At 36.8% G+C, this 16107-nt stretch overlaps 1 protein-coding gene across 3 annotated transcripts in view; it reads left to right on the plus strand.

The window, feature by feature from the left end:
• LNPK (lunapark, ER junction formation factor) overlaps positions 1-16107 on the plus strand; it is an 84133-nt gene that overhangs the window by 45597 nt on the left and 22429 nt on the right. For all 3 annotated transcript variants that reach the window (XM_060016546.1, XM_060016547.1, XM_060016548.1), the window contains one exon: positions 11476-11688. In XM_060016546.1, coding sequence (XP_059872529.1) covers positions 11476-11688 — 213 coding nt within the window. The remainder of the gene's footprint in view (positions 1-11475; positions 11689-16107) is intronic.

The raw sequence follows: 16107 nt of genomic DNA on the forward strand, positions 1-16107 counted from the left end.
GAGTTTCCGCTGAGAAATTAACTGTTAACCTTTTGGGAGTTCCCTTGTATGTTATTTGTTGCTTTTCCCTTGTTGCTTTCAACAATTTTTCTTTGTCTTTAACTTTTGCCAATTTGATTACTATGTGTCTTGGTGTGTGTCTTCCTTGGGTTTATCCTGTATGGGATTCTCTGCACTTCCTGGACTTGGGTGGCTATTTCCTTTCCCATGTTAGGGAAGTTTTCGACTATAATCTCTTCAGATATTTTCTTGGGTCCTTTCTCTCTCTCTTCTCCTTCTGAGACCCCTATAATGCGAATGTTGTCTGAGAAGTCTCTTAGGCTGTCTTCATTTCTTTTCATTCTTTTTTCTTTATTCTGTTCTGCAGCAGTGAATTCCACCATTCTGTCTTGCAGGTCATTTATCCGTTCTTCTGCCTCAGTTATTCTGCTATTGATTCCTTCTAGTGTATTTTTCATTTCAGTTATTGTATTGTTAATCTCTGTTTGTTCTTTAATTCTTCTAGGTCTTTGTTAAACATTTCTCGCACCTTTTGAGTCTGCCTCTATTCTTTTTCTGAGGTCCTTGATCATCTTCACTATCATTATTCTGAATTCTTTTTCTGGAAGGTTGCCTATCTCCACTTCATTTAGTTGTATTTTTGGAGTTTTATCTTGTTCCTTCATCTGGCACATAGCCCTCTGCCTTTTCATCTTGTCTATCTTTCTGTGAATGTGGTTTTTGTTCCACAGGCTGCAGGATTGTAATTCTTCTTGCTTCTGCTGTCTTTCCTCTCCTAATCTCTTTATTTTTAAACCAGGATTTTTCTAGTCTATAACACCCTGCTAGTGTTGGGTGGTCTCCTGCAGAGGCGGGAGGTGGCTGTGTCTCACCTTGAGGACAGGTTCACTAGCAGCAGCCTGGATGCTTTTTATTTCTTTTTCTTGTCTGCTTGCTGTGGCTAGGACTTCCAATGCATGTTGAATAAGTGTGATGAGAGTGGGCATTTTTGTCTTATTCCTGATCTTAGAGGCAAAGCTTTCAGCTTTCTCTATTGAGTCTTAGCTCTGGGTTTGTCATATATGGAATTTATTATGTTGAGGTATGTTCCCACTATACCCACTTTGTTGAGAGTTTTTATCATAAATGGATGTTGGGTTTTGTCAAATGCTTTTTCTACATGTATTGAGATAATCAGGATTTTTATCTTTCGTCTTGTTAACATGGTGTGTCAGATTAATTGATTTGTGGATATTGAACCATCCTTGCATCCTTGGTTTAAACCCCACTTGGTCATGGTTTATGATCCTTCTAATGTATTGTTCAATTTGGTTGCTAGTATTCTTTTTTTTAATTAATTATTTTTTGACTGCATTGGGTCTTTGTTGCTGCATGCAGGCTTTCTCTAGTTGCGTTGAGTGGGGGCTACTCTTCGTTGTGGTGCATCGGCTTCTCATTACAGTGGCTTCTCTTCTTGCAGAGCACAGGCTCTAGGCGCGTGGGCTTCAGTAGTTGTGGCGCATGGGCCAGTAGTTGTGGCTCACAGGCTCTGGAGCGCAGGCTCAGTAGTTGTTGCGCACGGGCTTAGTTGCTCCGCGGCATGTGGGACCTTCCCGGACCAGGGATTGAACCTGTGTCCCCTGCATTGACAGGTGGATTCTTAACCACTGCACCACCAGGGAAGTCCTGGTCTTGATTTTTTGATCCATTCAGCCATCCATTGTCTTTTGATTAGAGCACTTTGTCCATTTACATTTAAAGTAATTATTAATAGGTATGTACTCATTTCCATTCTGTTTATTGTTTTCTGGTTGTTTTTGTAGTTCTTCTTTGTTTCTTTCTTCTTCTCTTGCTTTCTTCCCTTATGATTTGATGAATATCTTTAATGTTATGTTTGGATTCCTTTGTTTTGTGTGTGTGTTTTTGTTTTAGGTACTATGAGGTTCATATATAATGACCTGTGTATATAGCTGTTTTAAGTTGATGATCTTGTTTTAAGTTCAAACACTTTCTAAAAGCCCTACATGTTTAGCCCCCCATCATGTTTTATGTTTTGAATTTACATCCTTTTATTTTGCGTATCCCTTAACTACATAGATATAGATGATTTTACTACTTTTGCCTTTCATCATTTCTACTAGCTTTATAAGTGATTGATCCACTACTTTCACTATATGTTTGTCTGTAGTGGTGAGATTGTTTCCTCAGAATTTTCTTACTTTTAGTTGTGGCTTTTTCTTTTCCACTTAGAGAAGTCCCTTTAACATTTCTCGTAAGGTCGGTTTAGTGGTGATGAACTCCTCTAGCTTTTGCTGTGTATAAAACTACCTCTCCTTCAATTCTGAATGATAACCTTGATGGGTAGAGTATTCTTGGTTGTTTCTTTTTTTCTCCAGTACTTTAAATATATTGTGCTGCTCCCTTTTGGCCTGCAAAGTTTCTGCTGAAAAGTCAGCTGATAGTCTTATGGGGGCTCTCATATGTATAACTAGTTGTTTTTCTCTGCTGCTTTTAAGATTCTCTCCTTATCTTTCTCTTTTGACGTTTTAAGTATAATGTGTCTTGATGTGGACCTCTTTGGGTTCATCTTGTTTGGGACTGTCTGTGCTTCCAGGACCTGGATGTCTGTTTCCTTCCTCACATTGGGGAAGTTTTCAGCTATTATTTCTTGAGCTAACTTCTCTGCCCCTTTCTCTCTCTCTCTTCCTTCTGGAATTCATGTAATGCGAATGTTAGTATGCTTGATGTTGTCCCAGAGGTCCCTTAAACTATTCTCTTTTTTCTGAGTTCTTTTTCTTTTTTCTGTTCAGTTTGGGTGATTTCCACTACTCTGTCTTTCAGATCACTAGTCTATTCTTCTGTATCATCTAATCTTCCATTGATTCCCTCTAGTGTGTTTTTCATCTTAGTTATTGTATTCTTCAGCTCTGATTTTTTAAAGTATTTTCTTACTCTGCTGAAGTTTGCACTGTGGTCATCCATTCTTCTCCTGAGTTTCATGAGCATCTTTATGATCATTACCTTGAACTCTTTATCAGATAGATTGTTTATCTCCATTTCATTTAGTTTCTGAGATTGGTCTTGTTCTTTCATTTGGAACATACTTTTCTGTCTTCTCACTTTGCCTAATTCTCTGTGTTTATTTCTTTGTATTAGGTAGACCCGTTACATTTCCTGATCTTGGAGAAGTGGTCTTATGTAGGTGGTGTCCTGTGGGGCCCAGGCACATGCTCTCTTCTGTGCACCAGAGCCAGATGCTTCAGGGGTGTAACCTGTGTGGGCTGTGTACGCCTTTCTCTTGTTGCGGGGCTAACTGCCGTGGGTTTGCTGGTATGCGGGTTGGCCCCTGGGCCCAGCTGGCTGAGAGGACCTGCTTTGTGCTATTACAGGGGATACATTGGTGGGCGGTGCAGGCCCCCCAGCACATCGGGCTGTGAGGCCTGGTGGCAGGCAACTGATGTGAGCACACTGGTAGGTGAGGCAGGCCCCTGGTGCTAATAGGCTCGAGGGAGGATTCCAGAGCATGCCTGCCAGTTCTGGTGTCATCTAGGTAATATGAGATCACATTAGTGGCTACTGCCAACATCTGAGTCCCCAAGGGGAGTCCCAGCAGGAGGCTTTCTAAGATCGGCAAGTAGGGCTGACCCTGGCACCTTTCACACTGCTGCCTTTCTGCTTGAATTCAGATTGAGTTTTTGCCTGCACTCTTTAAGAGCAGCCTCAGTTTCCTACAGCCCTCTGGCTCTCCAAAATGTGAACCCTGCTGGTTTTGAAAGTCAGACATTTTGGGGGCTCATTTTGGTGCAGGACCCCTGGGCTGGGGAGCCCAGTGTGGGGATTGGACTCCTCAGTCCTTGGGGAGGACCTCCTTTTTAAGGTTTTAATTGGTATATGGGAATAAATTTGACTTCTATATACTAATTTCTGATTTATTCATTTGTTTTTGTTTTTTCCAGTAAATGTTTATTGAGTATGTGCTGTCAGGCATTGTTTTAGGCCCTGAAGTTATAGTAGTAAAACAAAAGAGACAAAAAAAAAATCTCCCTTTGTGCATGTTGTGGGGGTAGACAATTTTATCTATCAGTTTATCTGTATAGTGTTAGATGGAGGAAAATGAAGAAAGGGTGATGTATAGGGACTGTCTTGAGTGAGGGTGGGTTGAAGCGTTAAGTAGGGTTGTCAGGGAAGGCCACATTGATAAGGTGACCTTTGATCAAAGTCATGAAAGAGGTGAGGGAATGAGTCATGCAGATATCTGAGGGAAGTACATTCCAGACAGAAGGATCAGTAAGTGCAGAGATTGAGTAGAGAGTATGCCCAGATTACTCTAGAAATAGCGTGGAGGCCAATATGGCTGGACTGGATTGAACAATGGGGAGAATAGTAGGAGAGACAGTAAGAGAGGTAGCAAAGGATCATATCATGTGGGTCTTGTAGAATGTAGACCACTGTAAGAACTTCAGTTTTCAATTTTTAAAAAATTTTGTTTTTTGTTTTGAGCAGAGGATTGACATGATTTAAATTATGTTTTAAAAGGAAGGTGACTGTGTTGAGGCTGCAAAGGAAGCAAAGGTGGAAGCAGGGGAAGTACTTAGGAAGCTCTTGCAGTTATCTAGGAAAGCACTGATGGTGGCTTGAACCTTTGTTTAGTAACATAAGAGGTGGTTTAAGATTCTGCATATATTTTAAAGTTGGAACCTAAAAGATTTCCTGATGGATTGGATATTGGGTCAGAGACCGAGGACTCAGAGGTGACCTTCAGGATTTTGGCCTGAATAACTGGGAAGATAGAGTTTCCAGTTATTGAGATGGTAGAAATTACAAGAGGAGCACTTTTTGGATGGGGTTTCAGGTGAGGTGGTGAAGAACAGGGTTTGATTTTTGGATATGTATGTTTGAGATGCCTATTAGACAGATGTCCAAGTGGGGATTCTAAGGATGTAGTTGAATATGAGTCTGGCAAACAGGAATTATGTGGATTGGAGATATAAATTTGGGTGTCATCAGTATTTGGATGGTATCTACTAAAACCATGAAACCGGATGAGATTATCAAGGATGTAAATGTGGAGAAAGAAGAGAAAAGGACCAAGGCCACCCTAGGGTACTCTAACATTAAGATACTTGGAGTAATGAAGAAGAACCAGAAAAAGAAAGTGAGAAGAAGTGGTCAGTGAGATAGGAAATCCCAAGAGTGTGTGGTGTCCTGGACACTAATTGAAGTTTCTGGGTCATGGTCATCTGTGACACATACTGCTGCCAAGTAAGTTGAGGGACGAAAATTGACCATAGGTTTTAGCAATGTTGAAGAACTTGGTGACCTTGAGAAGAATAGTTTTGGTAGAGGAATGGAGTAAAAGCCTGTTTAGAGTAGATTTAAGAAAGTAAGGGAGTAGAGAAGTGGTAGACAATGAGAAGAGGCAGTTCTTTTGAGTAAAGGGAATTGAGAAAATGGGTAGTTGGAGGGGGAAGCATTTTGTGTGTATGAGTGAGCAGGATGTATGAAAGAAATGATAGCATGTGCATGTTTATGTGCTACTGGGAATGGCCTAGAAGACATGGAATAATTGATGATGGAGAGAGTGGGGACAATTGATGGAGAACCATCCATGAGGAGGCAAGAAAGGATGGGATTTAGTGTACAAGTGCATCTTGTACTAGTGAAATTAACAAAAGGAAAGTCAGTTATATCCTGCCACAGCTAAGTGTGAAATCAAAAAGTATTGAAAAAAAGTTAATGGTTCTAGCAAATGGATTACAACTTCTTATTTAAGTAGGTTTTTAGAGTTTACTCACTTGTGTTCCATGGCAGATATGGAAGATTAAAGTAGAAGTCATGAATCTTTTTTGCTCTTGATAGTAAATGGAATGATACTTCATACTTTGCTGTTTTGGGGGATGTACATTTGATAAAGAAAATCTGCGAAAACATAAAATAGCAAATGCACTTTTTTGGGTGTTCTTACGTGTTATAGCTATACTGTTGTAGTTATCTATTGTATTACAAACCACTCCAAAACTTAGTGGCTTAAAACAGCATTCATTTGTTTTGCTCATGAATTTACAATTTTGGCAGAGTTTGGTAGAAACATCTCATCTCTACCCCACATGGGTTGGAGCTACCTGATTGGGGATGGAGGATCTACTACCAGGATGGCTTACTCACATGACTGAAAGATTGGTGCTGGCCACTGGTTCCTTTCCACATGGACCTCTCTAATGGAGCCACTTGGACTTGCTTCTGATGTGGTGCTGGGTTCTAAGAGTAAGCCACCCAAAAGACAGAGTAGTTTTGAAAGCTGGCACACCTATATTCTCTTGGTCAAACAGCAGTATTACAGATTCAACGGAGGGGACATAGGCATTCTCCTTCTCCCATTTGAATGGAGGTGACTCAAATAATTGTGGACTCTTATTTTAAAACTGTCACATATACCTTAATACAGGTAACAAAGGCATTTCTATCCCCATCCATTTTTCTGTGTTCATATTAAATGCCAACATTACCATGAAACCTTTCTTCATCCCATCACTGATTTTAATATCCCGCTTCCTGAACCCTTCATGGTACTTTGTTGTTTCCTTTTTTTGTGGCATTTACCTTGTATTAGTGTATGTTATAATTTTGTATTATCTTTGCTTGCCACCTTTATATTGCAACTCTGAATTCCACTCAGTAGTGCTTTACTCATAGTGGTTGCTTAATAAGTGTGTTGTCAAAAGAAATAAAAGGAAACTTTTTTAAAGAATTCATAAATTTTGTTTAAATGTTGTAAAAAAGTGATTAACCAAATGAGACCTTGGTGAACTTCAAGGTGCAGGTTGTTTAAAATTGAGAGAGGTAGGAGACAAACTAGAGTAGGAATAAGTCATCAAGGTGATGAAGAAAAATGTTTCGATAAATTAAGAGTACATTTTGCTTAATAGTTCTTTAAAGAGCAGAGCAACAATAAAGTAAACTCAACTAAAGGCTGGCAAGTGGTGTATGTTATTAGAAAATTTTCTGCTTGAAGATAGCTTTTTTGTATGGTCTCCTGAAATTAGGCTGAAATTCTCAATGTAGCAGGCAACAAAAATTCAGTTGATTAACAGTCTTATTCCATGTACAGCCTTACTTATTCTTGCATGTAACATAACATATTTATATTTTCTGGGGATGAGGACATGGATGTGTTTGGGAGGCCTTTATTCTGCCTACTGTACCACGTAAGTTGGGTAATAGGCAGTTGGAAGTTCGTTATTAAAGTGCAGGAGGAACATAAATTTGTTTCATAGACTTTATTAAGCTCATACTCTGTGCCAGTACCTTGCCACATCCTGGGGCTATAAAGATGCAGTTCCTGTCTATTAGCTCTTGGTTAAAAAAGTTATGCATATGTAAATAATCTTAACATACCAAGGACCATGGTGAAGGTCGTCACGAATCACAATGCATATGTTTTAATAACAATTTGCTTTGAGAACATGGTGGGAAAGGACTCTTCAGGTCTACTCTAAGGTACCAAGAAGAGACCTTGGTACCTTGAGGGACTGCAAATAGTGCCATATGCCTGAAAAAGGGGGGTAGGGTTTATGTGAGGGAGGGATAATTATGAAGGATTTTGTATGCAGCATTACAGAGTTTGAGACTTTATCTTATATGCAACATGGGAACCACTGGAGGCTTTGCATTTTAGAAAGAACAGCTTTTGTTTGTTTGGTTTTGGTTTTTTCTTTTTTGTAACATGGAGAATGGATTGGAGAGAGCAAGGCTGTACACATGGGTATCAATTAGGATACCAACTAATATAGGTAAGAGACAAGGGCCTACACTAGATAGCTTATTGCAAAGAAGTTGAAAAGGAAAGAGATTTAAGAGATTATTCAGATTTAAGAATAGATTGATAGGACTTGATGGCTATTAGATTTGGAAAGTGTGGAGTCGAAGGAGGAGTAAAGATTTTTAGCTTGAGCAACTGGTTAGATGTTAGTGTTATAAGCAAGATAAGGAACATAAGAATCAGAGTAGTAGGTTTGTGTTGAAGATAATGACTTTGCTTTTGGATCTGTTGAATGAGAGTTAAATCCAGGTGATATGGTTTATAGGTAGTTAATTATTTCAAATGGAGCTTAGAAAAAAGTTGAGGCTATAGATACAGATTAGGAGTCATTGGGAAGCATAGGTGATATTTATTGAAACCGTGGGATCGAGTGAAATTGTCCAGGGAGAGAAAATAGAGTAAGAGGACCTATAAGAACAGCTCTCCCCAACCTTTTTGGCACCAGGGACAGGTTTCATGGAAGACAATTTTTCCACAGACCGGGGTAGGATAGGGGGTCGGGGTATGGTTCAGGCGGTAACGCAAGCGATGGGGAGCGGCAGATGAAGCTTCACTCGCTCGCCCGCCCGCCACTCACCTCCTGCTGTGCGGCCCGGTTCCTAACAGGCCGTGGACCGATACTGGTCTGCGACCCTGTGGTTGGGGACCCCTGTATAAGAACATTAACATTTAAGTGTAGATGGAGAAAGAGGAGCCCAGGAAAAAGAAGAAATGATCAAAGTTAAAAGCAGAACTAAACTGGCATCTAGAAAGCTGAAGTGTAAGTAGGGATGATATCCATTGTCATATTCTGCAAAGGGTCAAGTAAGTAGAAGACAGATGAGGCCCTTGTTCTTTGTAACAACCATGGAGGTAAGTATTCTCATTATGTGAGGAAGCTGAACTGAGAGATGTCAACTTGGAAAAGGCTGCATGCACATCTAATAAACAGGGTGGAGCTAAAATTTAAATCAAGACAGTTTGATTTCAGAATCTATGCTTTTAACAACTATCTTATTTTATTATTTTAAACTTTTTTTCTTCCTTTTGTTTATCATAAAATAGTAGTTTTTAATCTCATTTTGAGTCTGCTTCATTTTGAATTTAAAATTATAGACATGTCCTCATACTTGGTGTGATTTTTATTGAATAGTTGATTGATCATTGATAAGGATGTTAAAACATCCTCTGGCCAAGAGGTGGCTTTATGGGACAGTCCTTATACTTAACCAGACTGACATAGAATGCTTGCTAAATCTTTTTGGGGGATGGTATTTTACATTTAAATGTGGGAAATGTTCAATATAACCGATATGACTACTTTGTTGAGTACTAGAAACTTTTTAAGAGAATTATAATACAAAGCATTTGTAAGTGCCATGTAGCTAAAAGTAGATAAATCTTACATATTTTAAATTGAGACTACCAGAATATTCCATAACACTTTACCAAATATAGATTTGGTATTGTATTGCTAGCTATTTTCAACCATTGTCATGGTAACTCTTTGTTACCTGCTTTTCTTTTGTAAACATTGAACTTTTTCTCCCTTTCCTGACTCTTCTGTATCAGTTTTCCTTTTTGTCTGCCTAATTTTAGATTTAGAAATTATTAAGCCACATCTCTTTTATGGAATGCTAGATATGGTGTTCTTTGTTAAATAGTTAGTTATAGACCTTACCTTTCAGTAGCATATGAGTGATGTTAAAAAAAAGAGTGCCTTCGTTAATTTTCACTGGGTGAATGCACACTCAGAGGATGCAGTCTCAAGTCTTTGTTCAAGAAGTGAAAGGATAATAGTAACTTTTAAGATAGTCTAATAAATGTTAAGCATTTATTTATCTGGAAGAAAAATGTAATTTTTGAGTTATGTTTTACCTACCTAAAAATCTGCTAAAGAAATGATTTACAATATTTGATGCCTTGTTTTTTTAAATTAATTCCAGTGACCAGATCTTTATATGATTTCATTGATCTCAGTACCTTTTGCAGCATTTAGTGGCTTTTCTTATGTGTAACCATCTTTGAAGGTGTTCCTTGTGAATCAAAGATAATTAAGTGACCAGCTAATTTGCAGGAGTTATTAAGATACACTTAGTCTAGGTAAAATCTGAAGTTTTCTATAAACTGTAAGGAAAATAGCCAAATATAAGGGCAGTTCCATTTATATAATGATGACATGCTTGTAATTTATTGTTGCAGTGGCTAGGTTAGAGATTAAATTAAGAACCAATGGAAAATTAGTTGGTCCCACTAATTACAGATAAATGGTGATTTGAAATACTTTAGCTGTATGAAAACACTGTCATCTGAAATATGTATTCAATAAATGTGAACTATCAACTTACAGATATTATCTTATTTAATTCTCATAACAATTCTGAGTTAGGATATTATTATCCTAATTTTACAGATAAAGAGACAGAGACTTAGTGAAATTAGCCCATCTGTGGTCTTGTAGCTGCAGCCAGGATTCTAACCAAACCTTTTTGACCGCAGGGCCCAGGTTCTTAACTAGTAGACTAGATTATAGTAAAATGAAATCTGATGCTCAAGCTGTACTTTTGATTACAATGAACTTTTCATGAAAATCTTTAACTGTCAAATAGAGTCCAAATCTAAACTATTTTGCTTCTGGAGGTATGCATTTTTTACCAGTCATGCCAATTAAAATTTAACTTCTTTAATTTTAGCCTACAGTTTCAGGATTTGTGATAATTTAAGGTGATATGTAGAATTAAAAAGCTAGAAGTGCATCTTTATTTGAGCTCTTACCATCGACATTCAAGTAAGATATTGGTGGGTATGGGGAATGACAGAATTGAATTTTATGTTATCGAGTAGGCAGGGGATCATGAAACTTTCTGTAAAGCACCGGATAGTAAATATAGTAAATGGCTTTGAGAGCCGTATGGTCTCTGTTGTAACTACGCAACTCTTCTAAAGTAGCCATAGACAGTATGTAAACAACAGCATTATTGTGTTTCAGAAAGAGTCAGCAGCCTGGATTTGGCACATTTGTCCACTTCTTGTAATTTTTGCAGAAAAAGATAAGATTTGTTTATGATAATATATTGTTTATGCAGAGTGGAAGTTTTCCTTTGTAAACTGTATTGGCAAAAAAAGTTTACCCAAAAAGATAGCAATAGTATAAAGGAGAATGGGAAGCTATTGGTACCTAATAGTAAAGAATACTTTTTCAGCATTTCTATGACTACTTTAATTACCTCATAAATACTTGATAATTACAGAATATACTTATTTACTCATTTCTTAGCATTACCATTTTTTTATCTTGAAAAAACAATTCTACAGTTTTCACTGGTGTTTTCACTAATTCTGATAAACTTTCTTTATCATAACTTGGGAAGGATTATTGTAAAAAGATATGATGCATAACTGGGTGACGATTTTATTTTATTTGAATTTATTTTGAAAAATAATATCAGCAGGTAGACTTAGATCAAGGCTTGTTGTGTAAATATATACATGTAGTTGAATTGTAGGTTCAGAAGTGGAGTACTCTACAGCCAGCTTTCAGTGTCACATTTTATAGATTTCTTATTACAAGTAGTTTTGACCCTACAGATGCCTTCTAGTGCCACAAAACATTATTAAATGTAAGTCATTTGTGATATTGACTAATGGTGGTATGTTGGATGTTGAACCTAATACATACTTTTTATTCTTATTCTCAGAGATTCGTCAGCGACCTGCAGCTCAAAGAAACCTTTCTCCAGCACCAGCAGGCTCTAGCCAGGGCTCTCCCTGCAAAGTTCCAGTATCTCCTGGACCACCAAAGGACACTTCGGCCCCTGGTGGACCCCCAGAAAGAACTGTTATTCCAGCCCTATCGTCAAATGTGTTACCAAGACGTTTTGGATCCCCTGCTACTTCAGTGCCTGGAATGGGTAAACAGAGCACTTAATGTTATTTACAGTTTATATTGTTTTCTCTGGTTACCAATAAAACGGACCATTTTCAGACAGTATGGAAATGGCATTTCATTTGGAAATAGCAGAGCAGTTATCTGATTAAGCAGGAGTTCCATATTCAATTAGACATAACTCTTTACAGCTGGCACCTTGTGATACTGAAACCTATTTCTTGAGCTCATTTAACTGTTATGGCTTCTTTGTTTAAATGGCAATAAAACTTTGTAGTATTCTGTAGTCAACAGTATAGCATATCTTTTTATATTCAGCTTTAGAATGGTCCCAGATTTATATAAAATGACGATAGAAGAGAACATTTTTGGAATATATTTGTGCTTTTTGCTAGCCCCTTCATATATATTTTTAAATATGACAATTACTTAACATATTTCAGGAAGAATATTCATGCGTTGTGGTGTATAATACTACTAATGTTAATGTGGGCTTGGTAGATTTTTCTTTTTTTAAGCCATAGAACCTTAGTATCTTCTGACAGATACTTTAACATAAAGTTCTATTGAATTAATAACAATAATTCAATAGAATTACTACTATTACCCTTTACTAGTATTTCATTTCTTTGGACTCTCATTTTTCAGTGCTGTAGATCTCTAGGGGAAGACCCCATTTTTGGAGTGTAATAGATTATATTACCCTGCAGCTTTCTTTTGGAGTGTGATTGGGACATGGAAGTCCACTATATCAGCAGATCACATTAGTTTATGTAGATTTCCATGTCTGATTATTGAATATGATAGTAAATTATTTATTTTATTTTAGAATATTTAATTTTAATTTAGATTACTTTCATATTTCATGACTAATTACATATAATTTATAATGATTTTGAGGCTAGTTAGTAGTTGATATCAGGTATGCAGGGCACTTATGTAATAAAATCAATAAGCAATCTAAATGTTACTAATGCAGTAGACTTTTTTTCCTGCTTTTTCTTCAAAAAAAGCAGCATAAGATTTTAGAAAACTAGAAAACTATTAATTTATAAATACATTAAGAAAGCTAGCTACAAATGAAATGAATACAAAACATAACTTTTAATTATTGGTTATTGAAAAAATACTTTTAAACTTGACATATAATGATGTCACTCAAGGCAGCCATATATTTTGTGAAGTTGAGTAAATTAAAGTGATTGAAAATTATTCATCTTTCAGTTATCTAGTTGATCCAAGATACCCATATTTGTAAAGTAAAGCTCTTAGTTCTTTAATGAAAGAACATTTTTTGTGAGAATGCATGAGTTATATACATTTGTATAACTAGTTTTAAAGAAATTAAAGTTTAGCAATTTATATAAAATAATAAAAATTATATACTAGCACATGTAAGAACAGGATTATAGCAGGAGCAATGGCCTACCATTTCATGATCATGTAAATATAACATATTTTACTGAAGTTTTTAATTAGTTTCTGTGTAAAAGACTTTGTATTTAAGTTGTACATTGCCAAAAGTATGAATGAGTTAAGTGATTTCTTACAGCGAAGATTAATAATTCATATTTTCATTATGCCATATTTGTGGAAGAGAATCAATTTAATGTGTATTACCACAGGGCTCCCATATGTTTGGAAATTAATAACCAGCAGGTACTTGATAATTTGCCAAGCTGTGTAAAAATGACCAGTATTCCTACAATGATTGCTCTTGATGTTTTTATTAATTACTGTTACCCATAACAGCATGAATACAAAGATGTGTTATTTTAAAAGTTATTAGTATGCAAGGGAGTTAAGATAGTTTTATGAAATCTGTTGTTTTATTTATCCAGATTCCTTTCTGGACATTTTCATTTTAAACATGTAGAAGTAAAATACTCCAGCAAAAGTTAAGTTGGCTTAAATGCTTTCAAAATCTAATTTGGCATGTTTATTCAAGTTGAAAATTTGGTAATGAGGGATGACACTTAATGTCTACATTCAAGTTAATGTTTTGATGATAATGATTGAATGTTGTTAGTACGACTATACCAATAACTGATGAAATCTGAAAAATGTACTTGATTTGTAATACTAAAAACTTATTCTAGAACCTAAATTTCATTTACTAGCTATAATTCTACATCATTTGCCTTTTTAAAGATGGTAACAACCTTTAGATTTGTGATTATTTACAAAGCAAATCTCTTTCTTATCTTTTAACATATTAATATCATGTTACTGCCCTAAAGCCATTTTTTAATGCTTTAAAGTATTTGTCACAGCCATTTTGAAAACCTTTTATGCATGTATTGCAGGGTTTATTCCAACAAGACCGCATTTTGTTTCAAACTCTTCTACGAGGTCTCCACGTAACCTCCATGCTGCCTATCTTACTCTTATCTGGCCTTGTTTTACAAAGGCAAACATCACATCTTATTTATTTTATTCTCTCACTTTCTTCTCAGTGCCTTCTGTGTAGTCTCTCAGTTCAGAGTATCTCCTGCACACAGTTCTGTTTCAGTTTTCAGAAACTGTGGAGTTAACAATTCATAAAGTTTGAATGTGCAATCTTTGTTTTTGTTGCTACTGTTTTTATATGATGTAATCATTAACTAAATTCTGGGTTATTCCTCCACTCCCCATTCTCCATTCATCTCCTCTGATACTGGCTAATTTATTACATGAACACAATGTATCTCTCTATTTATTTAGATCTTCTCTAGTTTCTCTCAACAATGTTTTGCAGTGTTCAGTATATAGGTTTTGCACCTTTTGGGGTTAAACGTACATCTAATTTTTTCATGTTTTTATCATATTTGAAATGATATTTTATTAACTATTTCCATTGTTCATTGCTAACATATATAGAAATAGAGTTGATTTTTGTATATTGATCTTGTATCCTGTAATATTGCTAAACTCACTTGTTAGTTCTGATAGCTTTTTTTCTTATAGATTCCATAGTATTTTCTACATAGGCTGTCAGATTGTAAGTAAGGACAATTTTACTTCTTCTTTTAAAATCTGGATTCCTTTCATTTCTTTTTCTTGCCTTATTATACTAGCTAGAACCTTTAGTGCAGTGTTAAATAGAAGTGGTGAGAGCAGACATCCTTGCCTTATTGCTGATCTTAGGAGGAGAGCATTTACTTTTTCTTCATTCAGCCTGATGTAAGCTATAGGTTTTTTTTTTTTTAATAGATACCCTTTGTCAGATTGAGGAAGTACCCTTCCAATCCTAGTTACAAAGGTTTTTATCAGTAAAAGATGATGGATTTTGTCAAATGCTTTTTCTGCATCTATTGAGATGCTCATGTAGGGTTTTAGTTTGTTTTTTTGTTTTAACATCACTGTTTTAACATTCACTATTTCATATGGTGAAATACACTGATTGATTTTTTAAAAATAAATTTATTTATTTATTTTTGGCTGCGTTGGGTCTTTGTTGCTGTGCGTGGGCTTTCTCTAGTTGCGGCAAGCGAGGGCTACTCTTCGTTGCAGTGTATGGGCTTCTCATTGTGGTGGTTTCTCTTGCTGCGGAGCACAGGCTCTAGGCACAGGGGCTTTAGTAGTTGTGGCATGCAGGCTCTAGAGTGCAGGCTCAGTAGTTGTGGCACATGGGCTTAGTTGCTCTGCGGCATGTGGGATCTTCCCAGACCAGGGATCGAATCCGTGTCCCCTCCATTGGCAGGTGGATTCTTAATCACTGCTCCACCAGGGAAGTCCCTGATTGTTTTTTTTTTGTTTGTTTGTTTTGTTTTTTGCTGTATGCAGGCCTCTCACTGCCGTGGCCTCTCCCGTCACGGAGCACAGGCTCCGGACGCGCAGGCTCAGCAGCCATGGCCCGTGGGCCCAGCCGCTCCACGGCACGCGGGATCCTCCCAGACCGGAGCACGAACCCGTGCGCCCTGCATCGGCAAGCGGACTCCCAACCACTGCGCCACCAGGGAAGCCCCCTTATTGGTTTTTTTAACATTGATTTTTAGATGTTAAACCACTAGCTTTCCTGAGGTAAATTTCACTTGGTCATGATGTTTTATTATTTTATATATATTGTTGGGTTCAATTTGCTAAAATTTCGTTAGAAATATTTACATCAATTTTCCTTAGGGATATTGGTCTGTAGTTTTGTTTTTTCTTGTAATTTTTTTTTCTGGTTTTGTTATCAGAGTAATGCTGGCCTCACTATGAGAAGGTATTTTCTCATCTTTAATTTTATGGACAAGTTTGTGTAGAAATGGTATTATTTCTTCGAATTTTATTTTTTAATAGAGCGGGTTCTATTAGTTACCTGTTTTATACATATTACTGTGTATATGTCAATCCCAATCTCCCAATTAATCACACCCCCTCCCACACACCGGCTTTCCTCTCTTGGTGTCCATACATTTGTTCTGTACATTTGTGTCTCTATTTCTGCCATGCAAACCAGTTCATCTGTACCATTTTGCTA

This window comes from Delphinus delphis, chromosome 7 (assembly GCF_949987515.2).
Source record: "Delphinus delphis chromosome 7, mDelDel1.2, whole genome shotgun sequence".
Classification (NCBI taxonomy): Eukaryota; Metazoa; Chordata; class Mammalia; order Artiodactyla; family Delphinidae; genus Delphinus; species Delphinus delphis.